The 27,785-nt window shown below is 57.0% G+C and overlaps 1 protein-coding gene and 1 long non-coding RNA gene across 3 annotated transcripts; one reads left to right on the forward strand and one right to left on the reverse strand.

Annotated features, from left to right (window-relative positions):
- Positions 1-405: 405 nt before the first annotated feature.
- Positions 406-27,349, reverse strand: TRIM29 (tripartite motif containing 29). 2 transcript variants are annotated; one of them, XM_070803544.1, is made up of 10 exons: positions 26,367-27,349; positions 16,936-17,031; positions 16,270-16,503; positions 14,753-14,951; positions 12,069-12,170; positions 9,463-9,546; positions 7,250-7,345; positions 5,899-5,997; positions 4,375-4,451; positions 406-1,535 (listed from the first exon to the last, which is right to left on the reverse strand). In XM_070803544.1, exons 1-10 carry the CDS (start codon positions 27,168-27,170, stop codon positions 1,473-1,475), a joined length of 1,854 nt encoding a protein of 617 aa, XP_070659645.1. In that variant the 5' UTR covers positions 27,171-27,349; the 3' UTR covers positions 406-1,472. The 2 variants fall into 2 exon arrangements, with proteins under 2 accessions (XP_070659645.1, XP_019831402.2); XM_019975843.2 differs by lacking the exon at positions 5,899-5,997 and having other exon boundaries at positions 26,367-27,348.
- Positions 17,027-19,728, forward strand: LOC109570017 (uncharacterized). The gene is made up of 3 exons (XR_002182414.2): positions 17,027-17,445; positions 18,042-18,173; positions 18,288-19,728. It is a non-coding gene; the product is annotated as an uncharacterized lncRNA (long non-coding RNA).
- Positions 27,350-27,785: the final 436 nt, after the last annotated feature.

Raw genomic sequence — 27,785 nt, forward strand, 5'->3', positions numbered from 1 at the left:
ACTAGGGACTCAGGTGGGATGGGGAAGAGTGGGAGCATTGCCCACCAGGGACTCAGATGGAGTGGAGTGGGCTGGGAGCACTGCCCTCTAGGAACTCAGGTGGGGTGGAGAGGGCTGGGAGCACTGTCCACTAGGGACTCTGTGGGGTGGGGAGGGGTGGGAGGGAGGCTAAGAGGAACCACGTCTTCTGGAGGAAAGAAAGGAGACGACCACATGCTCATCAGCGGTGGAAAAAGTGGGTTCAGAAGAACTGCAGCCAGTCCCTCTGGTGACCCTGAGGGAAATGGTGGTTCAGTACAAAGAAGTGAATGATCAATGGTTTATTCAGGAGGGGAAAGCCCAAGCTGAATGTCTCCCTCCCCCGTGCCTCCCCCCATCCTCCCTTCCTCCCGTCCCCCCTCCCACCCCTGACAGCTGGCCCCGCTCCCCAAGGCCCCATGGCCCTTGGCAGGGATTAGTGAGAGGAGGGATGACCCTGCATTGGTGCTCCTGGATTGGGCTCCTCTCCAGGAGGCCCCATGACAACATGCAACGTGGAGAGCAGTCGGCGGGAGGAGGAAGACTCTGGTGGGGGCAGTGGGTGAGGGTGCGGGCAGGGTGTAGGCACCCTTGAATATAAGTGCCACTGGCTGCCAGCCCCGCCACACTCTCACCTGCCTGCTCGCTTCCCATTGCCAGGGAGAAACACAATTATGGAACTAATGAAATTCCGCAGGTAAACTACATTTCCCTCAGAGCGGCTGGGCCAGCAGCTGTCTTCCTGGGTTGGGTATGTCACGCCAACGGCCAATGGAATGGCTTATCTCAGAAGAAAGGGCTATCCTGACGAAGGCCCTCCTGGCGGCGAGGGGAGCCTGTCCTCAGGGACCACACACTCACGGTGGATGTGGGGAGACCCAAGGCTGGGCAGGGTGACCCCAGGGCACTGGGAGCTTTCCGTCTGTGGGGGCCAAGGGCTGCGGCCCTGCCAGGCTGGGCACTGGTCAGCAGGACCCGAGCAGGGCACATGGAGCCAGTCTTCTCCTGGGTCGGGGGGCAAGCTGCCAGGAAGAAGTGGCTCACACGGATGGGAGGCAGGCAGCTCTTGTGGCCAGGTGCCTACTTACTGCATTGTGGCATAGGGATCCTTGGAGAGAAGTAGTCAACAGGCCTGGAGACAGCAGGGCTGGGCAGGGAAGGTGGGCGAGTACTGCGTGGGCACCCACCACCGGTCCCAAGAATCCTGCCCAAGAGCAGGAGAGTGGTGGGTTAGGGGAGAAAAGCCCAGCTGTCTCCCACCTCCATCCGAGCACAGGAAAGATGGTGACCCTTAGTTACAGAGCAGGAGAGGCCTGCATGGAGCACGCTGACGAGGAGGAAGGGGGCGGCCAGGCGGCCCTGAGCTAGCGGGCTGAGGGCAGATGAGAAGGGTAGTGAGAGCAGTCGGCGGGGAGGGCGGGGGTGGCGGGGCCTCGCTCCAGCCCATCTGGAACTCATGGGGCCTCGTTGGACCCGATCCCGTTGCCTTTGTTGACGTAGAAGGGCCGGTAGTGCGACTGTGTGGGAAAAGGAGAGTGGTTAGGAAGTCCGATGGCATGCGTGCCCGCCAGCCAGACCCCACACTCTCACCTCCACCAGGAAGCAGCAGTGGTCTGAACCCCAATAACCCTAGGGCCCTGTGGCCTAACCTGTGAGCTCCATCTACCCTGGGACTGGGGTGGGTGCCAGTGGTATTACAGTCTCCGGGTTCACATCCTGATTAGAATTCTTTCCACCAGTTGACGGGTGAGCCTGAACCTCAGCCTGGTCAAACACTCTCTCCATGCCCAGGAAGCCCCTCCCAGCACCATCGTAGCTCCCATTCATCCATCGTTCTCTACTCTACAGACCTGGTGTGGGGCTTTCCACAGAAGGACTCACTGAATTTCCACAACCACCCAATTAAGTGGGTTACTATTAGGAAACCCATTTTATACATGAACAAACCAAGGCACAGAGAGGCTAAGCAACTCGCCCAAGGTCCCTTAGCTAGTAAGCAGAGGCACTGGGATTCGAACCCCAGCAACCTGGCTCCAGAACTCAACCCTCACCTCCACCCATGGCAACATAGCACTTCTGAGTCTCAGGGGTTGGCCTCTGCTCTCTCTGCATCATTCTCCCTGACGGAAGGGGGTGTGGAGACGGTGAACCACCCCCCAGCCCAACACAGACTGGGGGCCTCCCCCCTTGCAAGCCCCTCCACCTCTCTCATCCTGGTCCCCTCATCAGGATTCAGAAAGCATCTCTCAGGACAGAGAGGGTGACAACTTTCCTGCCAGCCCTGTGTATTACATCCTGCAGCAATTTCATGAAATCAGCACGCCCCTCTCCTCCCAATCACTTCATCAGGGCCCTGAGCAACCACTCTCCAGGCTGCAACAGAAGAGCACATTTCAGCTGCAGCTTGCCCCTGAGAGTGCCCTGGACCCTAGAGGGTCTCCGGAAGTGGCTTTGCCCTTGAACTGGGTCAGAGCCTTGGCCCATCTCACACCACACTGACCTCAGGAGACCCCAAGGGCGACCCCAGCTGCTGCCTTGGGCCTGCCTGCCTGGACTCCTGTGTCTACAGTAGCTCCTTGCCTATATCTGGTCCACCGTGGAACTGGGGGCCTGTGGAACGTGAGGGCTAAGAGAACTTAGCTCTGGCCTTGGTTAAACCACTCATTAAACAATGGAAGAGACAGAGATTCAGGGCAGGGAGAGATGGCCAAAGTTCCTCAGCTGCTTAGCAGGAGAGCAGGGCTTGGATCCAGTCTCCTGATCCCCAGGTGCCAGCCTGGACCCCTGAAGAGTCAGTAAGGTGAAGTGGGTAGGCCCAGAAATGGCCAAAGCCTTTCTTAAAGGAAGGTTGGGTCAAGCAAATGGATGGCAGGTCAGTGAATAGTGCTGTCTTATTGAGAGCTGAGCGGTGGGTGGACACAGAGCCCCACGGCATCTGGGCAGGATGCTCCCAGCACATACACACCGATCCCCTACCTGTTTCCTCCCAGGCTCAGGGTCACAGCACATGAAGGTCAGAAGACTTAGGAAGTCATCCAGGCCATCTGCCCATGTTACAGATGGGAAAACTGAGCCACAGGGAAGAATGACTCAAGTTGGTGAGAGGACTGGGGCAAGAGCCCAGGCATCCTGACTCCCAGGCCAGCCTCTGCCCATACTAGCACCTGCCCGCATCCTCCCCACTGTGCTGGTGCCAGCTGGGGACCGCAGAACCCTGCCCTGCCAGGCATCTCAAGGTGGTGATGAGTCTTCTGTGCTGGGACTGGGGCTCTGGGATGGTGGGAAAGTAGGGGGCGGGTGGGGAAGGACTGAGCCAGGAACAGAAGCCTTCCTTTTTCTTCCCGTATCTGCTTTTTGCAGCCCTGCTCTTGCAGTGGCCCTGGGCCTGGTTCAAATTACACATATCATCACTCAGTTCCATCGCCAGCAAATTAAAGATTCTCTTCCAATTAAACCAGCGTCAGTCACTCTTTGTAGCCAGGAGCAAATCATCTCTATGTTCTGACCTCCAAATACAAAGACAGTAGGGAGCCAGGGGCTCCAGGCCCTGTGCACACAGAAGCCACCTCCATCCAAGGCAGCTGACTGACCCCTTCAGCAGGGCCTGGCGAAGGCCTTGGGAGAGAGCATTCCCAAGAGGAGGCCCAGCCTCCACAGGCCCAGCCTCCAGCTGTCCATCAAGGACAGCCCCTGATCACTGAGGTCTTGGGCGGGGCTCAGTATGTCAGATCTACAGATATTAGAGATCAATCCCATCTCAGCACTGCATTGTGGAGTCCCAAAAGGGGCTCTGACTCATCCTGGGTCCCACAGCTACCAGGTGGTTGGACTCCAAGACCATGCTCCTTCTTGTCCTGCTCTTTGATGCCCCTACTCAGCGACATTAGCTATCGAATCTTAAATATCTCTATTCCCAACTTCACAGCCTCTGTTTCACCCACACTATCATCCCAATGGCCTCTATGCTGTCAGAACTAGAGATGCACCCCCAGGGAAGTGGGACTCGTGTCCAGGATGCCAGTCCCCCATATTCAGCATTTTGTCCACCATTCAACAAGCAGAGGCAGCCAACAATCATCTGCAAATTTTAAAAACTGCCCACTTTACAGACTAGAAAATCAAGGCCCAGAAAATCTGTGCTTACCCAGGCCCCCTGCCTATCAGGCCTTGTCTTTCTTTACTACCCTTTGCTGGAAGCTGGTGTTCAGGCCACTGCCTCCTCTCTCCATCCTGTGGCCAGGAGATATCACCATGTTCCCACAGGCCCTGGACAAGTGATGACCAGATGCCTCTGGGAGCCCCATTCAGGGCCCACTCTGGACATGCTAGTGCCCAGGTGGGGGACTCCTCACTCACCAGTAAAGTCTGCTTGCCAGATTTCCAGGTCTGGGGCTGGGCCTTGGGGCTCTGGCTCCTGATGAGGGAAGGGTAGCCTGGGAAGACAAGGGGCTCCAGTCAGAGGGAGTACAGGCTGGTGTCGGGGGCTCAGGGCTGGAGCAGCACAGATGCCCTCTCTAAAGTGACCTCCAAGCTCCATCCAGCCCATTACCAAGTGTAGCCGGGGGGTTGCCATGGAAAATCCTGAGGAGGTGGGCCGGAGGGAGGAGGCACCAAGGCAGACAGAAGGAGGAGGAGCAGGCCAGGTGGGCTGGGCCAGGCAGCAGGGGAGCATCACCCCAAATCCAGGCCAGGATCACACCACTTGCAGGGATCGCCACCCACACCCCTGCAGGCTTACCCCAGAGGCCCCTCTCCTTCCCTCCCCAAAGCCCAGGAAAGCCCCTTTATAAGCACAGTCTGCCCCATCTCCACCAGGAGGTGCTCATTCCAACTCCCCGACCCCTCCCCTGCATGGACAAGGCTCCCCACCGCCCGGCCTGCCTCCGGCCAGGCACTGCACTGGACTCCACCTAGGTCTTCCCTGTTCCTGTTGTCCTGGACTGCACGGATAATAATCAGCGGTCAGAACTGGAGCCCAGGTGTGCTGGACTCGAAACCTACCCTCTTGTCCCACCTCCCCAGTTCATTTTCCTTTTTCCTGCTTCCCAAGCAGGAGGCTGGGGCCCAGAGAGTGGCAGTAATGTGGCTGTGGTCCAGGTTTCAAACAGCAAGTCCATGGGGCGCTGTCTAGGTCTGGGGTCCTAGAGATGCTAGTCCGGGGCAGCGCTGTCTGAGCCCACCTCCCCATCCCTCTACCCCAGCCCAGCTGGTTTGTAAGGGGCTCCATCCACAGAACTGTGAAAAGCAGTATCAGCCCTCAGCCTGCAGAGACCGACGAGGCTGCCTGGGAAGGAATAGACTGACCTGGACATAGAGGAGCTCAAGAAATTAATAAGGTCTGTCTTGGCAGGGGCAGGCTGGAGCCCTGCACTGGGCTGCTTGAAGAGCAATGAGCTGGTCAGGCCCAGAACCACCTGCAGCACTGCCGGGCTGCCAGCGAGGCTGGCTCTTCCCAGGGCTGACACTTGGCAAGAAGGCAGAGCCAGAGCAGAGAACCTGGCTGTCTCCCTGCATCTGGGGGTGGGGGCAGCCTTGGAAGGAGAGGAGGAAGCAGAGAGTCCCTCAGGTCCTGAGCGGGAGGTTAAGACAAGGGGGGAATTCAGGTCACTTCTCAGTTCCCAGAAAGAAAACCCCAGGCCAGCCACGAGAGAGGTGGGGATGGGGTGGGGTGGGGTGTGGTCCAGGAGACCAGCCTGTACAGCAGGGAGTATCCGGGGCAGGTAGGCTAGGATGGTGGGGGGGGGCATGCATCCTCTGCCAGGGGGCTCTGGGGAGATGGGAGGGACCAGGACACCCTAGAAGTGGCAGAGAGCCCCATAGGATATCCCAGTTGCCCTGCTGTGGAAGAGAAAAGAGAGGTGATGCAAAACAGGCGGGTACCAGGATTATTTTTAAACAGCCCACTGCCATCCAGTGGTTTGGAAAACTCTGTGGTGGCCTGTCCCAAGGTGGTGAACTGATAGGGGACTTTCCCAGTGCCTGCCAGGAGAGAGAGAGCCATTAGCACTCGTCCTAGGAGGGGTCAGAGGGGTCACCCGTCCTGCGGGCGCTGCTGCTCTTGAAGCACTCACTCAGCCCTCCCCAGCACCCCCAGAGTAGATGCAGGTGGGAGCCACTGGGCAGCCCATGCCCAGGACCCCCATCTAGGCCAGTTCTGAGCAGATCTGCATGAAGATGACAACAAGTGTCCCAGGGGTCCTGGTGTATTTGAGGAGGGGCTCTCCTAGAGCAAGGGCCCCTCACCTGGAGAGACTGTGGACCGCCAGGGAGATGTTGAGGAGCAGGAAAGCTCTGAATCACACCTAAGGGGGGGCCATCTTTCCTGCTTGGTGGCCTTTGAGCCACGCTTGACCAGAGAGCAGGGAAGGACCTGCTGGAAGCCAGACAGGCCAGAGCAAGTCCCATCGCAACCCTGACCTGGGGATCCTGCAGTCTGGAACCCTCTAGTCATATCCCCTTGCGGGTAGATCCCAGAATCCCACCCTGGGTAGAGGCTGGGACCCAGCCCAGAAAGGGCAGCTGGATAAGCAACTGTCTGAGGCTGTTGCCTGGGGGTCCACCTGCGCCTTTCCCACCCGAGCCCAGCCAGCCTGCTTATCCAGGCTCCCAGGCCAGAGGTCTGCCAGCTAGAAGGCAGATAGACCTGCTGCCTCCACCCCCAGAGCTGCCCCGTGGACCTTTCAGAAGAAACGTGAGGGCTGTGGGTCCACTGGGAGCTGGGGTCTGGCTCAGGCCAGCCCCTTGGAATGACCTCAACCCCAGGGGACAGGAGGCATCGACCACTCAGTCTTGTCAAAGAGCTCTGGGGGCAGAACCAGACTCGGGAGGGAGGCCTTAGAGATCACGTAGTCCGCCCGGCCCAGAGGGGACTTGGCAGGCCTCTGGCTCTGTGGGAGGCTGACAGGTGCTTGGGCCACAGGGTTCTAGAGTCACCTGAGGCTGGGAGTCACTGGGTGACAAAGTTAAATAAACTTTCTGCAGTAGGAAGATTCAGGAGTTAAGCCTGATGGAAGCTCCCGGGGATGTTGGGGCACGGGGTACAGAGGGTGTGGTGTGTCTCCCCCACCCCCGACACTGAGCCCTGTATCACAGTGCATCCTGAGGGACCCGCATGCGGTGGCCCAGCCCTCCTGACAGCAGAGACCTGATGGAGGCGGGGCATAGTGAGCAGAGACCAAGGCAGGGCTTACAGAGAGCCCGGAAGGCAAGGGCCCGATGCGGGTGAGCTCACCTTTCAGGGAGAAGGAGGAGCTGCCTTGCACTGCAGGCACGTCGTCAGAGCTCTGAATGGTGGAGGAGTATTCCCAGACCCGGGAGGTGTAGTTACCTGGTGGGGAAAGGAAGCAGAGTCAGCCCTGAGCGGCCTGGCACGTGGGGGTTGGGTAATGAGCAGAGGCCATTTCTGCAAATCTCTCCAGCCAGGAGGCAGCTGAGTCCTCATCACACCTCTGACCAATCCTTCCTGCCATCAAGCTGTCCTTCTAAAGCATCGTCCTGTCCTTACTCTCAGATTAAGGAACAAAGTCCTTAACAAGACCCCCCTGATGCTCCCACGCCTCTCCACCACCTCCACTTCCTGGCTTTCCCTCCCCGTCCCCTTCCCGTCCTCACTCAACACCCCAGCCAGGCTGCGCCCTGAGCTCCTGATGCACACCAGGCTCACTCTTGCCCCAGGCTTTTGGCACAGGAGAGTCCACCTGCCCCCCGACACTTAGTAAATTCATGCATTGGGTCTTCAGGCATCAGCTTCCATGTCATCTCCCCCAAGTCAGCGTGTGTCTCAGCCCCATGCCCCGTATCACACTGTAGTTACACGTTGAATGGTCCATCTCCCCCACTGGGTCTGTGGGGGCAGGTGGTGTGCCCGTCTGACCCAACCTTCCACCCAGTGCCCGGCACCTAGCCTGGTTCCTGGAAGGCGCTCACTGTCCGGCTGATGGATGAATGAATGAGTGAAGGAACAAATAAACACAAACACAAGCTAAAAGTCGGAGACGGAGACAGCTGCTACAAGCCCTGAAATTCTGTGTGCCAGGATGAAGCAGGCTGTGATGGTCCATTTGCAGATGGATATAAAGAGAACTGGGGACAGTGTGGCAGGGACACCACGAGGGCATTCGAGAGCCTTCCCCGGCCCCCACACATGGAGGCCTGCCCACTCCAAACCCTCCCTTTCAGCAACTCCGAGCACCGTGGCTCCACTCAGTTGAGCTCACGCCTCAGAGGCACCCCCAGCCCTGGAGATCTCCTGCTGCTGCCTGGGGCGGGGAGTCAAAGGTCAGATGGGGTGGGGGGCTGGCCGTCTGCCCCATCATGAACCCCCGCCCATAGGGATCTCTGACAGAGTCTGCATTAAGGCTCTCACTAAGCATGTCCACCCAAGGCTCCAAGGGGCCATTTTCTTTGCCCTCTCATCCATCCATTCATCACCCCCTCTTCCTCACATTAAACAAGTGTTTGCTGAGCCCATCCTTCTGGACCCTGAAGTGTTAGCGGGGAACAGGACAGACCCAGCATCTGCCTTCACAGAGCTCACAGCGTCCGGTGCCTGTGACAAACCCAATCCTGGACATAGAGGCCTGGGCACTGCGCTGTCCACGGTGCCCCAACCCCCAGATCTCCAGATCTACCAACACTCCCACTTCCTTCCTTGCTTCTCCAGACCCCTGGTGCTGTGTCCCCAGGGACTCTGGTGGAGCTGGCCCGAGTCCCCTCCCCATCTGCATGTGGCACACACCCAGGAGCCCCCCGAATCTGGGTCCATCAAAGGCTGGGCCCTGCCCCCGGCAGAGCAGTGCCCTCCGCACTTTGGGCAGAGGAGGGGACGCTGCACTTGGCAGCTCTCCCTGGGGAAGCACGTCTCCACCCCCATTTCACCCCTTCTGGGTCTTAAGGACAAGTCGCCCGCTTACCTCCTGGCAACCATACCTCCTGGGTCTGCAGGGATGGCCCATCCCATAGCACACCTGACTTTTCCTTGCCTGCTACCCTAGTCTGTTTTAACCAGTGTCTGACTTTCTGACACAGGAGTGCACAAATCAGGAAAGGTCCCCTGTGGACGCCTGGCCTGCCACCTGCTGAGGGAAGTCTTCACACACCTCACCTTGGGGTCCGCTTTCCCCAACTCATCCTTCAGGGAGAAGACCTTACGGACTCAGGGATTCCAGTGATGCGGAGGTGCCTGGCTGCCTTTCCTCAGCCGAATGATGTCACACACACGCGTACACACAGGCACACGTGCAAACCACACGGACACACATACACATGAACACCCCCTAAGCTTGGTAGGACCCCTCCTCACCCATCTCCAGGCCAAGCCCACTTCAGCTCCCCAAGTCCACCTCGTATGGGGAGTCCAGCCCCCTGCCCGTCACCCAGCCCCCGCCTGCTGCCTGCATGGCCCCACACAGAGGCCCTGCCACCCTCTCGCGAGCCGCCTCCTACCTTTGGTACCATACAGGTTGTTAAAGTTCTTCTCCTTGGAGAGGCGGCTGGGGGAGGCTGGCTGGTACGAGGTCCTGGCCCCACCTGTGAAGGGGATGAGGAGGGGGCTGTCATCCCAGAAAGGGGGTCTGGGTCAGCCGGGGAGCCTGTGGCTCTGACTTCAGGGGTGTCAAGCAGGAATCCTTGCCCCCCAAAACAGCCTGGGTCAGGACCTGGATTCCACCACCAAAACAGCACCCTTGGGTCTAGGATAAGGCGACCACGTATTTTACCATTCAGATCGGAGCAGTTTTGAGAGTGAGGGATGATGCTAGTAGTCAGGCTGAGGGTACCAGTGTAAACTTGGAGAGTCCTGAATGGACTAAGATGTATGGGCATCCTAATTAGGGGCTTTGAGGGTCACCAGAGCCCCGCTGCGCCAGGCCCTGCGTGCTGAGACCCCAGAGGCTGGGTGAGAGGTGGGGTGTCTGTGAGGAAGCTGGGCCAGGACCACCGTGGGGGCGGCGGTGCAGTGAGGGCTGCCAGCTGGAAGGGCTGCTGAGCTGGGACCATGAATACCTCCCCACCTGGGTATGCTTTCCCCGGGGATTGGCCCTAAATGGCATGGGTTTCCCTCCCTCCCCTATTTGGGCTCCACAACCATCTGGGGAGAAAGGCAGAAAGGGGCTCCACACCCTCACTTCACAGATGAAGACATCGCATGCGTGCGTCAGAGCGCGCATCGGCTCCTGCCCTCCTGTCTAACCAGCCCCACTCCCGTTCTGGAGGAGAGCAAGCATGCTAAACCTTCACACCTTCGGTCCATCCCTCTCGCCCCTCGCCCTCTGTCCATCACAGCCATGCCCTCTCTACCAAGCCCTCAGCCCCTCTTTCAGGGAGCCTGGAAACTAACCTCTCCTCCAGAAGTCTCATTGCCCAGCCCCACTGCCCCAAAGCTCCCGGACTAGGGCCGCTGGCCCCGCTTCCTGACCTCTGTGCTGACTCTCCTTGGCCCCTCCCTTGTCTCTGTCTTGAGCCTGGGAGCCCCCAGAGGGCAGATTTCCTCCTCCCTCCTGCCCCGGGTGCAGGGGCAGAGACTGGATGAACCTGTTTCTTCTGCCTACAAATGTCACAACCTGACTCACGGTCGCAGAACTGGAGGCTCTCCTGGCAGCTGAGCCCAACCCCCTCCTTCTCAGGTAGGAATACGAAGGGGCAGTGACCAGCCCAAGGCCACCGGGCCCTGGCTCTCCAGTGACATCTGGGCGGGTCCATGCTTCTTCCTCAACCCCCCCCATTATTACTCGGCTTCCCTCCATCTGCGACAGAGCAGGCCAGCCCCGCAGGGCCAGTCGGGGTCTGATATCACCCTGGGTCTGGTCCTCAGAAGCTGGTGAGCCAAAGGTCTGGACCATAGCCAGGGATGCTGGGACAGCTGATCAACACAGCTCATCTTCCCAGAGAACTAGGCACGAAGGACAGTGCCCCAGGGGAGGGAAGGAAGTAGAACTCGCCTGGCTGGCCCCCACTAGGAATGTAGGGCAGGGTACCTGCGCCCAGCTGCCTCGTCGGAAGCCCAGGTGTTGTTTTGATGTTGGGTGGGGCGGCCGAGGTTCCTCTCTGCTGAGCTCACCTCTCCAAATACCCTCTGGGGTCCCTCCCGCTGTGCTTGAGAGTCTGAGGGTGTGAGTCAGTGCCCAGGGCCTCAAGGCTCCCCCTCCCGGCCCCTGGTGTCTTCCCCAACTCTCCTGTCTCCCCCTTCCCTACATACCCTCTCTTCTCCTGACCCCCGACCTCCAAACACACACGTGCATGCACCCCTCTGTCTACCGGGCACACCCACCCTTATGTAACAAGCATCACAGTGGTTTGTTTGTTGCTGATGCCAAAGAATGTGACGGGCTACCGCAGGGCAAGGACAGGCCAGTGCTGGTCTCTTCCTTCACCCAGCTGGGCAGCCGCCCATCAGGCTGGCCCTCACCCGAGCCTGGGAGGGAGGGCTGGCTGCCTGGGGGAGGGGGAGTGAGGAATTTACAAGAGCAGCCCTTGATCCCTGCCCCCACTGCCTTGAGGAGCAGGATGGTTCTGGAGGAGCCAGCCCTCCTCCAGGACTACAGAAATCTAAGCAGAAGCAAAACACAGCTCAGCCTGGTGGATGGAAGTGGATGAGACTGTCAGGAGTCCCTCTGGAAGGAAAGAGAAGGAGGTGTGGGCTGGAGGTGGGGGTGGGGGGTGGCACAGGGCAGGGGAACCAGTGGAGCAGATGCCAAATGGAGAGCAAGAGGAGGTGCTGGTGACTGCATCAGTAAGCAGGCACAGGGCCTCCCGGGTGGCTCAGTGGTAGAGACGCAGGAGACATGGGTTAGATCCCTGACGTGGGAAGATCCCCTGGAGAAGGAAACGGCTACCCACTCCAGTATTCTTGCCTGGGAAGCCCCATGGACAGAGAAGCCTGGCTGGCTACAGTGCCTGGGGTTACAAAAGAGTCAGACATGACTTGACGTTAAACAACAGGCAGGTCCAGGCAAGGACCTTCCCAGGCAAGTCCATGAGGGTCGCCCCCTGGGGAATTGGGCTACGTCTCTCTTGGACCTGCTCTCAGCTGCAGACCCGCTCCCTTCTCTTACCCTTGGGTGTCAGATACATGGAGTATCTCTTCATGGCGTCTGGAGCACTCCACTCGCTGGTATAGCTGTTACTGTAGTTGTTCATGTAGCGATGGTCACCACCTGGGAAGGAGACAGCTCGGGTCAGCAGAGGGACAGGTGAGGAGGACGAGCTGGCCCACTGGGAGCATCACTGAGTCAGCCTGTGGCCCCTCTGCCCCAGGGAGAGGCGAGGCCCCCAACCTCAGAGACGGTGGCCCCCTGCCCTGCACCCGCTCTGGCCCTGAGCTCCTGGTGGGTGAGGGAAGGGCTCAGTGGGCCATCCGGCCTTGCTGGGACTGGTTCCTATGAGGAGACGGTGAGCACAGCATTTTGCAACTAACGAGGTGCTATTGAGTTCCATTTCTTGTCTGATGTGTCCATCAACCCTTGGGCTGATATGAAGATACCAGGGTGGCAGATAGGAAGATTGGGGCTCAGGAGGTGATTGAAGCCACTGCCCAGTGTCACATGGCCCATAAGGGCAGATTTGGGATTCGAGCCCCCATGCCCACTTCCTGGCTTTGTCCCAGCCACTGCTGACAGCCCAGGGGATGGAATGAGATCCCAGCACTGGCCTCCAGGCCCAAGGATCCAAGTGGCTGAGTGGAACCGTGCAGAGGGGAGTGAGCTACTCAGAAGGGGCACCAACTGCCCCCTCCTGGCACCCACCAGCAGAGCCCTGAACCCGAACAGACCCGTGGCTCCACGCTTGCCCTCCACCCCGTTCCTCTCTTGCTACTTCCCTTCCCTCTCCCTCTCTCCTGGGCAAGAGGAGGAGTGGGGGACTTAGACCCTCACCCTTCATCTCCATCACGTGCGCCAAGCAGGGGCCTGGCGCACAGTAGGCACGTCATGATGATATTGGTCCAGCTCCCTCCCCACCAAGCCCAGGAGGGAGATGCCCTGGTGTCTCTCAGCCCCCGCACCTTTGATGGTGAGAACTGAGCCCCTGGCTGGGTGGACAGACCGCCATCAAGGAAGAGAGGATGGTCACCCCAAGGTCTGACTCACCGGCCACCCACCTCCCACCTCCTACATCCAGACACACTCCCAGCAGCACAGCAGTGACAAAACGCCGACTCGGAGGCCCAGGGCCCCGGGCACAGGTGTAGAGCCGCTGACGTCAGCATGACCCATCCTGCGCCCAGCAGCGGTCTCCCCGCACACCTTGTGCAGGCGCAGGGCCACACCTGCACAGAGGCCGTGGCCAAACAGTCATGGCCTAGAAACGGCACGTGGGCGAGTGGCGGTGGGAGGGGGGGTCCCTGCGCCCCTGAGGCTCGCAGGCCACCCCAACGCAGCCAAGGCCGTCCTCATGGGTCTGGCCCGACCTCAGCTGAGGAGCTCCCCCAGCAGTTTGGTGCCCCAGGGAGCCTGACCCTCACACCCCCTACTCCTCTGCAGGCCACCACGAGCAGCAGCTTCTCCAATGAGAAGATGTGGGCGGAGGGTTTGAATAACAGAGTCTGAAACCCAGCTCGCCCCCTGCTTAGCCATGTGCCCTTTGAAAATCTCCTTCGTCTGTGAGATGTACTACATCCCGCTGGTAGACTAAGATAATACAAGGGAGGCGCTTACACAAAGCCAGCATCCAGGGAGCACCGGATCACAGAGGGCCATCCCTGTCAGGGTCGCTGCCATCGTCATTAGGAGGATTTCAGGACCCAAGTGCCCCTTGAAGCCAAATGATTGTCTTGCGGCAGTGGCTTATCTGTCCTCAGGGTGGCAATGTCCCTCACATCTCCAGGGGAGAGTATGTGATGTCAACATTCCCAAGATATACAGACACCAGCCCTTGAGTCCCAGCCCCTCAGTGCACCACACCCCCTTCTCATGCCCCAAAGAATCACATACTCCTTTTGGAGACCAAAGACAGGGTCACTTCCTCTGGGTGTTGCAGCTAGAAGTCATTAACTAGGCTGCATCCTCAAGGTCTGGGCCACCGGGTGGAACTTGGGGAAAGTGTCCAGCTTCGGGCCCTAAAGGGATGGGCTGGGACTGGTGGAAAAGCACTTAACGGGGCAGTTTCTCATGTTTGGAGGCTTTCTATGAAGATGATTCAGATGCCTCTGCAGAGGACAGTGTGATTCAATAGAGAAGCTGACTTCAGGGGAGCTGGTGAGTCACTGAGACATGTGCTCAACCACGCCCAGCCAGTCCACCAGGCCAAGTCCACCTCTGGGCTCAACACTGCTCAGCACAGCCATGATGACTGGCAAGTTCTCCCTCCAAGCATGCATGCAGTTCTAGGTCATGTCCCCTGGAGCCTACAAAGCCACCAGATTGCAGTCTGGCCCTTACAATTTGCAGCATCCACACGGCTCCTGGCTTAGGTCCCCTAGTCAGACGCAGGGCTGTAAAACCAATCCCTGAGTTTGATGAACAATCCAGGGAGAAGACATTTGTCCCTAGCGGTGCATCTCCCTAGCCAGTGCCTGGGATGCTCCCCTGGAGGCCCCTTGTAATAGCTGCATACCTTGGGTGGCAACTTCGAGAGAGGAGGGTACCATCTCTGAGTCCTTGTCCAGACACCCTTAGGTGAGTTGGGAGGCTGGAAACAGTGAGGTCCCAGCTGGTGGGATGCCAGCCTGAGCCAGGCAGTAGGAACTGACCTGGGAGAAAACCTCCAAGGCCTTGGGGCCCACCTGCGGGAGGGGACTTACCATTCTCCATGTGGTTCCTCTCAATGAAGTTGCGGCTCAGGTCCGCCTTGCACATCTTCTCGACGTGGCGCATGCACACGTTAAGCAGGTCATCCTTGCAGTTGCCCAGCGCCTGCCCCAGGCCCTCCCCCTCCAGCAGAACGTGGTAGGTGGGCAGGGGTGGGGGCAGGGAGTAACTGCTCATCAAAGCACCGAATTCCTACCAGGAAACGAAAGAAGCCATTAGTGTCCTGGGTCTTTAGAAGCCACGGGGACCCACAGTCTAGCCGGAAGATTCAACCAGGAGCCAGAGGAGGTGGGGTCTACATCCAGCTCGGCTATTAACTGGCCTCACTTTTCCTCACTGGGCACGCATTTCTTATTCTTCTGTAAAATGAGAGGGTTTGACTAAAATCCACTAGATGGAGACTTCCCTGGCGGTCCAGTGGTTAAGACTCCGTGCTTTCACTGCTGAGGGCACGGGCTTAATCCCTGGTTGGGGAACTAAGATCCCCACAAGCCAAAAAATAAAGTTAACTTAAAAAAAAATAACTAAATAAAATCCACTAGATGCTAATACCCCTGATGGCACTAGCAGTGAGATATGTGACTCTGTGGCTCCTATCTCTTAAACTGGATGCATGGTGCCTACCCATAGGGTTTTATTTGGGTTTATGGGAGGAACACAAGCTGCAAAGTCTTTGGGAGTGAAACCACCAAAGAAAGGCAAGGAATTACTAGCATTGTGGGTCAGTCACAGTGGTCTCTTCCCCTGCGTGTGCCCACTCAGTCCTGCCTCTGTTCTCTGGCACGTCTTACCTCCTTTCTCCCTTACTGAAGACTCTCTTCTTTTCAAATCCTAACGGGCTTTCAAGACCCAATTCAAGTTCCACTGCCTCCACAAAACTGTCTCCATCCTGTCTGCCCTTGCCAGAGCTTCCATAGGCACTTATCTCCTGAACCATAGGCTTTATCACTTAATTACACGCTCTTCTATATTCTCTAATTGTGCGTGTCTTATCTTCCCAGCTGGATTGCAGTTCCTTGAGGGCAAAAACTACATCTTCTACCTTTCTAGTCTCCACAGCACCTAAAACAGTACTGGGTGTATAGTGCCCAAAATACTCTAGCAGATGGAAGGATGGAGGAACGGATGGACAGACCAGATCAAAGAAAGCAAATCCACACACTTACTTGCCACCCTCCCATACCCAAAGCAGGCATCGCTAATCTATCACAGAGCTATTTCCTGAAGTACTGAGCCTGAAGTACTATTAATACATAGTTGGTACATGGTGATCTTTATGTGCCATCTTTAAAGTAGGTAGGATGGCTCGGATGGAAATTAAGTAGACAGATGGAATGGAGCTTAGAGGGATGGATGGATGATGAGTGGTGGATACATGGATGGATGGACAGTGGATGAGGATTTGGGTAAGTAGATGGAAGGAGTGGGGGGCTGGATGGGATGGAAGGAGTCGGGGGCTGAGTGCGATGGAAGGAGTGAGGGGCTGAGTGGCAGCGGAGTTGCTCATTACCTGCAGGAACAGCACCGAGTCGCTGATGCTGTGCAGCTGCTCCCTGATCTGCTTGTCGTCCTGCAGCACCTTGGCCCTCTCTTCCAGAGCATCCACGATCACCTTCACCTGGTCCACTGCATCCTGCTCCCGCTGCTCCAGCGCAGCCCTCACTTCCTCCTTCTGCTTCTCCAGGTCCCGAACCAGGTCCCGGAAGCTCTGCTCCAGGATGGCCTTCTCATTGGTGGTGAAGCTCTGGGTCCAGAGTGAGGGGAGAGGGGAGGGGGTGCATCTTTATGTTCCCAGCGTAGAGTCAGGGCATTTCTACTGTCCCCGCCCTGCAAGCCTGTGCAGCCAAGAATCTCATTCAAAGGCATCACTGAGGGATCCTATCTCTTGATAGAGATGACCAGGGTGTTTTTACAGCCCACCCTTCCTTATCCCTCAGCAGCTCCTCCCACTCAATGGGTTGACATGAACCATCATTCCACGTTTGGGAAACTCTGTGGGTCCAAAAGTTCCAGGGGAGTCAGGGTGTGTCCACTGAAACCTCAGCCAGAACCAAGCATCATTCAGAAAGTGAACTGATGAGCTGTTTATGTAACCAGGTTCAAGAGCAAGAGCCCAGGCCCAGGCCTGCCGCCTCCAGGCCGCACCAGTTGGGGGGAGACCCTGGGCGCTGCTCACCTTGATGCGGTCCTTCTCCTTCTGCCACTTCTCAGCTTCATCTTCTATCTCAATGATCTTGAGCTGCAACTGCTCCTTTTGCAGTGACAGCTCTGTCTGTAGGGAAGGAGCCAGGGTTGGAGGAGAAGTCAGGGGGAGGAAGTGGAAAAGACCCAGAGAGTCAGGGAGGAGGGCCCACAAATCATCACTCTGCCCTTCATTCAACGAACACTCACTGGGCCCTTGAATATGCCAGGCACTGTGCCAGTCACCAAGGATCCAGCAACAAGTCAAGCGCCACCTCATTGTAAACTCTGGACTCTAAGGCTGGGCAACCCAGCCATGTCTTTGTAAGGCGGACCCTCTACCAGGCCCTCCACCCAACGTGAGCAGGAAGGAAGCTCATTAGGGGGTTCCCGCTCCTTTCAATGGACCTGGAGCCATCGGAGAGCAGCTTACAGGAGAAAGGGGACCCAGCCCAGCTCAGCCCAGCCCAGCCCAGCCCAGGGAGCGTCCCATGGCAGTAAGAGGGTACAGCATTTCTATGACATGACATGAGGCTTGTGTTGCAAGCAGGAGTCTGGGTTGCCGCCAGTGGGGAGTCTGTCTGGGCAGGCACAGCTATAAACCTGTTTATGGGAAATGGAGCGCAGTTTGCAGTCTGGGCAAGATTGAGACTTTATTCAAGTCCCTGGGGGAGGAGAGAGGCCAGTGAGCAAGGCAGTGAGGGTGGATGGGAGAAGGGAAAGAGAGGGTCTAGTTTCCCTGCTCAGGAAGAGAATATGGGCTGTCAGGGTCTGGGGTGGGTTGGGAAGAGGATCTATCAGGAGTGAACTGGGACATAAGCTCTGATATGGAAAGTGTGGATAATAGCTTCCTTCCTTCCTTCCGTTGGAGAAACGCCCTTCTCTGAAAAGCAGCTACAACACAAACAAAAGGGGGAGCATGAACCATGTGGATGCTCAGTCACTCAGCTGAGTCTGACTCTGTGACCCCGTGGACTGTAGCCCTTCAGGCTCCTCTGTCCATGGGATCTCCCAGGCAGGAATACTCAAGTGGGTTGCCATTTCCTTCTCCAGGGGAATCTTCCTAACCCAGGAATCGAACCCACATCTTCTGCTTTGCAGGCAGATTCTTTACCCGTTGAGCCACCGGGGAAGCCCGCATGAAGCTAAGGCCAATCCAGTCCAGCCAAGAGGCACCTCTTTTGCTCTGTGGGTTCCCCCCTGGTGCTCCCAAAACACCTTCCAGTTTGAAAGGTAGGTGGGTGATCTCCACCTGAAAGCAGGAAGACTGGGCATCCGAGAGCACCCCAGAGTGCTCAAGGTCTCCCCGTTACACTGGATTTTGAACAGAGTCCCAACCCTTTCCAGCCATCTCCTTGAGGAAACACAAGAAGAATCAGGATGTGGACGCCACAAACTACCAGGAATGTGAGCTCTGCTGGCAAGGAGTCCTGAGCAGCTGTGCACACACGTCACAATTCCTGGATGCTCCCCCAGGCCAGGGGATGCTGGTGGGTCCCTGGTGCAGAGACCAGGGAAGTGGACTGATGGAGGAGAGAGCATCCTGGCTTTTGTGGAAAAGAGCACTGAGAAGCTGGTAGGGGAGGTGGGAAGGACTGGGGCGGGAGCCGAAAAGCTCCCAGACCCGAAGCCCCAGATTCCCACCCCGCCCCTCTGCCCACACCCCAGGGATCTCCGGGCCGCAGACTCTCAGGAAGCCAGCGCCCCACCAGCTACACACGAGAAATCCCACAACATGGAAAATGCCACCAGCCAAGACGGGAAATGTTTGTGAAGAGGAATAAAAGCAGATGAGGATGGGGGTTTGGCCTAATCTCTGGACAAAGGCTGGGAGAAGCCAGCTGTCCACAGACAGGGTGGAGGGAGGGTGGAGAGCAGAGACAAAAAGACCCCACATGGACAGTGGAGACTCTGCAGGAGGCGGGCGGAGCCAAGAGCCCAAAACACAGGTGGGCAGAGCTGGTGGCCTGGAAGGTTCCTGAGAAGCCTGGGACTGGTAATGGGTCCAAGCTGTGAGAAAGAAGCCTAAAGGCTGAACAGTGCTGGGCAACTTTCCCATTCCTGGATAACCCCCTCACCCCCTCATCTGCAGCAAGCAAGGCCTGAGGAGGGTAGGGAGGGGACACTAGAATCCACCTCCCCCTGCAGCTGAGATGTTGTCACCAGCCCAGAGATGAGTGGCTGGCAGTGGGGCTCCTTACCCCCACCTCGCACCCAGAACAAGGAAAGCAGAGAGCAAACGTGCATTCACTCCCCAGGCCTGGGGCAGCGGTGACAGGGCAACTCTTCCATGAAACAAGCCTTGGGGAATCCAGGAGCCCAGAGGTTCGAATCCAGTTACCACCACCTCCAGGCAGGTGGCCTTCACAAGTTACTAAACTCCTCCATGCCCCAGCCACTCCATCTTTCATGGAGGTAGGAAGAGGACCACTTCCCAGGCAGGTGAGACTCTAGAGAAAAGCACTGACCACTGCTGTGTCAGGCACCTTCCATGGGCCAGAGCTCAGAGGGGAGAGGACAGGGAGGCAGGCAGGCCCGCAGGGCACAGGTAAGCGGGGAAGCAGGCAGGGGTGAGCAGGTGGGTCCTGGTGGTGTTCAGTGGTTGGGATGGTGTGTGCTGGGGTCCAGGTGTGGTGTGTACACCATCAGGATGCAGAGTGAAGTGTACAGAAAGGAGGGAGGTCAAGACATCAGGCTGAGAATGTGAACTGAAGTGAAAGTTGCTCAGTCATGTCCGACTCTTTGTGACCCCATAGACTGTAGCCCACCAGGCTCTTCTGTCCATGGGATTCTCCAGGCAAGAATACTGGAGTGGGTAGACATGCCCTTCTCCAGGGGATCGTCTTGACCCAGGGATTGAACCCAGGTCTCCTGCATTGCAGGTGGATTCTTTACCATCTGAGCTGCCAGGGAAGCCCTGAGGATGTAGAGACTAGATGGTGGATAACTGAAGATTGGAGGATGTTGAGGGAAAACAGAAGAGAAGGAGGATAAACGGGGTGCAGGCGGGCTACCCCCTGTGAGCGGTTGAAGGTTTTCCTAGAGAACGGGGAGGTGAGGAGCCAGTGGAATGCACAGAGGTCTGTGCATTGGGAATGTCTTACCCACAAGAGCACAGACTCACTGGCCAAGAGGGAGGAAGATGGCACTGAGTCCAGAGGAGGGGGAGTCCAGGGGCTTTAAAACAGTGAAGAGCCTCAGCCAAGGGCAGCAGGAGTCAGCCCCTGGGGTCCAGCCTGTGTAAGAGAGGTCGGGAAGAGGGAGGCTAGTAGGAGGGGATGTGCCGAGGAGAGCCAGAGATGCTGGCCAGTGACCTGGGAGGGGTGGAGGGAGAGGCTGCCAGCTGATCTGGAAACATGCACGGGCAGGGTTAAAAGCGGAGCCTTGCTGTCTGCGGCCGTGGGTGGACGCATCAGTCAGGGCGGGGGAGACCGGTCTCCTGGTTTCTTTGGGGCACTGGGGAAGTCAACACAGGCGGAGTGGAGGCCTCGCAAGCCCCGACTTGCTGAGCACAGTGGCATCTTGGAAGGGACCTTGGGCTGTGAGTTCTGTGCTACTAGAAAGGTCTTCTCTCATGTCTGGGGTGAGTGCTGCCCTGTTAGGAGAGGAGGGTTTGGGCTGAGACCTCTGGGGATATGAACAGCATCCATTTAGTCCTTGGCAATTTTTCCCTCTGGCCAGGCTGCACAAAAGCCAGATGAGGCAGGAGTCAGAAAACAATGACATATGAAGGTTCTGAAATCCTGGGTTCTCCTGCCACCATAGAAGGAAGGACCCTAACTGCTTTGCTGAACATCCACTGTGTGTCTGCATTTCTCCTTTCATCTCAAAAGCCCCCTGGGGAGGTAAGCCGTGTTGTCCCCATTGTACAGATACAGAAACCAAGGCCGAGGCAGATTGAGGAGCTTGCCTGAGTTCTCCCAGTGAGGAAATGGGAGGACCACGACACAGAGACAGGACTCAGCTCGGTTACATGGCCTCAACTCCTGGGCTGTTCTCTGTATCACCCAGGACGTCGTAGTGCCAGGCCTCCCCACCCGCTACCTCATAGACAGGGCAATTCATGGATTCTGCCTCTCTCCCTGTCCTCCCCACACCTCCCCATCGCCCCCTAAGGCCCTGCTTTCTCCTTCTCCTCCCTGGGCTTGCTAAGTCATTTCAGTCGTGTGCGACTCTTTGCGACCCTATGGACTCTAGCCTACCAAGCTCCTCTGTCCATGGGATTCTCCAGGCAAGAATATTGGAGTGGGTTGCCATGTCCTCCTCCAGGGGATCTTCCTGACCCAGGGATCAAACCTGTGTCTCTCAAGCCTTCTGCATGGCAGGTGGTGGGTTCTTTACCACTAGCATCACCTGGGAAGCCCTTCCCTCCTCCCTAGGAATCTGATTAAATCCCCTGATGTCCGATGGGGCCTCAGCTTCTGTCGGCTCCACCCTGTCTACACCTCCCTCTGACTTCCTTCTGCTCACCCGCTCTGCCTTGCCCAGACCTGCTCCTAAATGCCTTCTTTGTTCCCTTCTCCCACACTCCGCCTGTTGCCTCTCGCTCTGTGGCTGGGACGGGCCCTGCGTAGGCCACCCAGCCTTGAAATCCTTCCGGCCTTGGGAGAGCAAAGTGGTGGCCAGCAGCTGGTGGTGCCTCGGCCGGGACAGACAGGGCCTCCAGTTGCAGACACATCTGAGCACTCACCTGGACAGGTGTGCCTGTGCTGCCCCAGGGAAGGGGAAATGGGGCCCCTCTGGTCTGAATTAACCACATGGGCCATTGGCTATGACATTTGCCAAATGAGCCAGTTAATTGCCAAATTTGTACTTCCAGACAAATGGTAATTATCTGGATAAGAATCTGAAATGCTGGATAGATTTCCCCATTCCCACCCAGATGTCAACCAGCCCAGTATTCGTCGGCTTCGTTGGGACTCACCGTTCCTCCTGCTTCCTTGGACGTCAGGATGCGGAAGGGGCAAGATGGGGGGCAGGGAAGAGCATCATTCAAGCGGATTCCAGACCAGCAGTGGGCCCTTGAGAAGTTACCCCACCTCCCAGGCCTCCATTTCTTCCTGATAAAACTGGACTAGGTTCCTGATTTCCAGCCTGGCTACACATTAGAAGCCCTGAGAGTGACTTAGAAATGCAGGTCTCATACCCTGAACCAGAACCTCCCAGGGAACCCCGAGGAGCCTCTGCCAAGCCTATGAAAACAACATTTAAAATGTTACATGGTTACATGGCCTCAATCATGTAAAATGGTGAGAGAGAACAGGCTGGGCTATGGCCACACTGAGTTTGAATCCCAGCTCGGCCACCCCCAGCTCGGCCACCCCCAGCGCTGTAACACTGGTTAAGTCTCTCGGCATTTCAGATCCCATTTCGTCACCTATAATATAGGTGCAGATATTCCCATCCGTGGGACTGTTGTCAGGAGTAACAGTGTAAATGCCCAGGCCGGTGCCTGGCACATCAATGTACTCCAAAAAGATGAGCCATCTCCTGCCCTCCTGCCTGGCACTCTCTTTCTCCACGTCCTATCTCTATACTTCTCTCATTTGGTCCTTTCCTCCTCAGCACCCACAGAGGTCATCCCACGTCCTTTCTCACTCACCCTTTCCAGGGGCAGTTTTCCCCCCAATATCTCCAAGAAGAGTGGTCCCAGACACCCCCCAACCCCATTCCAGGCCTTTAGCCACCTGGCTCCTCTTCGTCCATGGTCATGGTGGTCCACCCAGAGAGCCCCAAAAGCCCAGACCAGCACATGTCCCAAAGCTCAAAGACCAGCAGTTGCCCATGGCCAGCAGCCTGGCAGCTCAGACTTCATGAAAAAACTGGGCAACAAGACCAGAGGCAAAGCCATAGACACTGGCGGCAGAAAGGTGCTGAGCCAAGTGACGGCGTCAGGAGAGTGGCCGAGGTGTTGAATCTCAGCTGCACTACTGAGTTAGGACCTCGCCCTCCAGAGCAATGCTTGTCCTGAGTGCTCCTCCCCATTGCCTGGCCAGACTGCCGACCTAGAGCCCAGAGAACCCACAAAATGGCAGACTACCCTGCAGCAAGAGTCGTGGCCAGGAATCCTCCACTCTGACCCGATGCAGCAGAAGGTACTCGGGAGAGACAGAAGACAGGCCCTGAGACACAGAAAAAGATAGATTTGTACATTGCAAGGGCTTCCCAGTTGGTGCTAGTGGTAAAGAACCCGCCTGCCAATGCAACAGACGTAAGAGATGTGGGTTTGATCCCTGGGTCGGGAAGATCCCCTAGAGCAGGGCATGGCAACCCACTCCAGTATTCTTGCCTTGGAAATCCCGTGGACAGTGGAGCCTGGGGGGCTACCGTCCATGGGGTCACAAAAGAGTCAGACACGACTTAGCAACTAAACAACAACAGAAATCTCATCAGTCTAAGCCAGAGGCAGAGGAGTGCAGCTCAGGACATCTGTGGACCCTCCTTGCGACATTCAGAGTGGAACTGGAAACCTTCTGATCTTGGGTCGGCAGAGGAAGGCCTGTCATGTTGGTGGCACGCTGAGTAGCCTTTCTCCAACACCACCTCTGCTCAGATTCTGCAGAGAGGGAGGCCCAAACGCACTGCAGCCCGGGGTGTGGTCTACAGTCTCATGCAAGAAACCATGATAGATCAGTGATGGCCTCATCGGGGGCCTCACCTACTAGCCTGCAGAACGGGTTCTGGACAGGACTTCTTGCAAAAAAAGTTGTGTGTAGGCTGATGTTTGGGTCTGCAGGGGCTGCCTCTGAAGATGTCAGGGCTGACAGGCTCATTCACTTTGATCTGTCAACCTACCTAAGGTTGCTCTGTGCCAACGCCCCCAGTGTCTGACATTCCAGTGGGGCTAGGCTTGGACAAAGAGCTCCACTCCATCTCTGTCTCCACTCAGGTGCTCAGCACCACCCTTCCCTGCCTACCTATGCTGCAACACACACACGCACACACACACACAGTCTGAAGCTCCCACCATTTAAGTCGCTCCAGTGGATCAGACATTTCCCCCTGAGCCCCTGTAAGGCACACGCCTCCTGAATCCCATCCCCCTTCCCCCAGTTGCTCTCAAACACTGAAAGAGGACTCAGGGGGCTTCTTCCTTAAGCACTGAGCCTGGACAGGTCCCTTCCTTCCTCTGGGCCTGTGTCCCCATGCAAGGTGGAGAGGAGATGGCAAGATTGCTCATTCTCCATCCAGCCTAGCATTCTGTCCTCTGCAAGTTGATGTTTACTTACAGCCGCTGCTGTGTAACTAGGCGGATGCACCCCAGACTGGTTTGTGCGTCTGAGCTCTGCCTCTTGACCTACATCACGAGCCCTAGAGCATGAACTCCAAGTCCCAGGTACTGCCAGAGAAAACTGCCCAAGACTGTCCTGTCCTCTGGGGCACTCAGGCTTTTCTTAAGTGGAGATACCCTGGTTTCAAATAAAATTTGGGACAAAGCCCTACACATATAACAGATAAATAAGAGTTGTTGTTGTTGTTCAGTCACTAAGTTGTGTCCGACTCTTCTGTGACCCCGTGGACTATAGCCCACCAGGCTCTACTTCCATGGGATTCTCCAGTCAACAGTACTGGAGTGGGCAGGTGCTGGAAAATCCCATGGACAGAAGAGCCTGGTGGTCTACTTCCAAAGGGTTGCAAAGATTCAGACATGACTGAGCGTGAGCATGGCACAGCTGCTTGCAGAAGCGATAGGAACCCGGGCCCCTGCCTTCTTGGCATCAGTTTGCCCCCCTCCTCATCCCTGACGTCTCAGAGACATTCCTAAGAATCTTCAGGCTCCAGGGGGTCATTTGAAAACTTCCAATCTAGTCCAATCCCTTAGTTTCACGGGAAGGGAAACCAAGCCTGAGAGAACATAAGGGACTTGTCCCCTGTCTTACAGCTGGTTCGAGGAAAAACTAGAACTGGAGCTGAGGTCTCCTAAAACCCAGCCTGGGGCTCTGCAATTTCTTGGTTGTGGTGGTTGAGGATAATTAACCCGCATTCTGTTTTGATTCCGTAAGTCAAATCCTGGAGGAGATCCATGGCCCCTGCCCCATCTCCATCTCCCTGTCTGAAGCCTGAAGCCAGGCTGGGGTCAGGGAGTTAGGGAGACTCGGACCACCTTTTTTTCCTGGGCCAAATGAGGCTCCTGAAAAGGCTCTTTGAGTCTTTTGTCATCTCTGACTCGTCTCTCCTGCCCAGGAGTATGGGTAGGAAAGAGTGACCCACAGACTTCAGGTCAAGAAGGCTGGGCACAGAGGGGGGGCTGTGCTGCCCCATTCTGTGGGGTGCAGAAAGCAGAGTCCCCTGCCTTGACAATGAGCATGGCTGACCCCGGCTGACCCCTGGCCGCCCCACGTCAGGGGACTGTGTTGTTGAGGGGGGAGCAGTCCCAGCATCTGTGGAGCCACAGATGAGCCCTTATCCCAGCACACCCTCTCCAGGAGAAAGATGTACCACATTCACAAGCCTCCACATGCCTCTGCTCCTCCCCGCAGAAGCACAGGCAGAATCATGTACACAGAAGGCATGCAAACACACTTACCTGCCACATGTACAGTCATATGCAAACATCCATGTGCAGATATAAACACTACGTGCATATAACACACACACACACATATGTACACCCCTCCCCACCGACTCCAACCCTCACTAGGCAATGGCCACACACACAAAGCACTGAGGGTCCAGCTGAGGGAAGGATAAAGGAAGCTGCTGGGCGTGTCAAGACTGGCTAGGGGATCAGACAGAACAAGAAGGAGCCACTGTCCTACAGAGACCAACTCCGAGGTCAGGGAAGAAAGGGTCTTGATGTGGTCCCCAAATTCCCCCCTCCTCACCCATGACTAATCCCCACGAGCCAGTCCTCCTCAGCTAGGAAGAATTCTCTCTCCCTTAAGTAGAAAGAGGTGGCTTTCCCAGTGGCTCAGATACTAAAGAATCTGTCTGCAAGGCAGAAGACCCGGGTTTGACCCCTGGGTGGGGAAGATCCCCTGGAGAAAGCAATGGCAACCCACTCCAGTATTCTTGCCTGGATAATTCCATGGATAGAGGAGCCTGGTGGGCTACAGTCCATGGAGTCACAAAGAGCTGGACACAACTGAGTGACTTAGCACCTAAGTAGAAAGGAAGGAAGAAGCACCCAGCCAGGCAGAGAGCCCAGGATGGAATGCTGATTTCCTGGCCTGACTTGAATTTATCCTATGACCTTGGCCAAGGCCCCCATCTTTGCTGAGCCCCTCTTTGTTCATTTAGGAGATGACTTGACTCCTGAGGCCTTAGAGGATTGGGGAACCATCTCTGACTCCCAGTCTGGGGGTAGGAGGGGAAAGAACTGTTTTCTGAACGAACCAGGAACAGCAGAGAGGTAAGCCCCAGACCCTGGGAGCGCCCAGTGGGGAAAATGAGGTGGGAGCGTACTGCGAGGAGGCCAGCTCTTACCTCCTTCTCGGCCTTGGCCTCTTCCACGGTCACGGTGCTATGGTTCTTGTGCTCCTGGAACATGCAGAGGTAGCAGATACAGGTCTGGTCTGTCTGACAGAAGAGCTCCATGGTCTTGCCGTGCAGGGGGCACTTGCGGGCCTCGAAGTCCCGGATGGGCTCGAGCAGCTGGTGGTCACGGAAGGCGGCGCCCTCCAGGTGGGGCTTGAGGTGCAGCTCGCAGAAGGAGGCCTGGCACACCAGGCAGGACTTGACGGCCTTCTGCTTGTTGCCGATGCACGAGTCACACAGGACCTCCTCGGAGCCCGACTTGGAGCGCAGGAGGGTGCTGGAGTCGCCCCGGGGGTAGCTGTTCCGCCGGATATCCCCGGGCTCCACGATGGACACCGAGGGCTTCCGGGGCTCGGAGAATATGGATCTGCGCGGCTCCCCCTTCTCGGCAAAGGTGACAGGAGGTTTCTTGGCAGCCCCCAGCTGGAGCCCGGCATAGGGCGACCTCCTGCCTTCCCCAGAGTCCATGCTGAAGTAGCTGGAGCCCTTGTCATCCACCGACTCGACAAACTGGATGATGGGCCGCCGCCACTCGCTGCCGGAGAACAGGGAGCTCTTGCCTTCGCCCGGCTTCAGGGCGCCACCTGCGCCCTTGCCCTCGGCCACCTCCCCGCCGTGCCCGTTGGCAGTCTTGGCCTCTTTGCCTTCAGCTTTGACCCCATTCTCCAGACTGCCGTTGGGGCTCAGGGAGCTGCGGACATCCCTGACTTCCGGGCTGGCCCCACTGCTCCTGGAGGCGTCTGCAGCTTCCATCGCGGCTCACCTGGCTGGTCTGTGTCGGCGCGCTGGGGGTTTGGGTGGGTGACCTCTTGGGCGGCGGCACCTCTGCAGGACTGAGACAGGTAGCCACGGAGCCTGAGACACACCTACCGGGAGCCGAGAGGAGGGCCTGACACAACGGGCAGGCGGGAGAGGCAGGCGGCTCCCAGAGCCAGCAGAGCGGCTAATTATACAGAGGGGCCACGCCCTGCACATTCATACCTAACCCGGTTTTTTAAAGAAGTGTTTTTATTCTTCCCCAGTTTAATTATTTTCCACGGCTCAGCAACCAGTTGGACTGCTTCCTTCTGATGCACTTTCTTCTCATCAGGAAAGCGGGAGCCTCTGTCCTCACAGGTGGGCAGGCTTCGCTGAGCCAAGCCAGACGTGGGACAGAAGGTGAGGTGTCCACAGAGGCCCACAGGACCCAGGGCTATTTAACTGGGTCACACAAGCCAAATAATCTTGTAACTTGATGGCCTGGGTTTCAGAGGAATATCCCCCTGCCGCCCTGAGACGCTGGAGTTGCTTCTTATCTTTTTTTTTTTAATTTCCATCAAAAAGTTTAGTATTTTTTTAAATTAGAGGATAATGGTTTTACAATATTGT

This window comes from Bos indicus, chromosome 15, assembly GCF_029378745.1.
Source record: "Bos indicus isolate NIAB-ARS_2022 breed Sahiwal x Tharparkar chromosome 15, NIAB-ARS_B.indTharparkar_mat_pri_1.0, whole genome shotgun sequence".
NCBI classification, from domain to species: Eukaryota; Metazoa; Chordata; class Mammalia; order Artiodactyla; family Bovidae; genus Bos; species Bos indicus.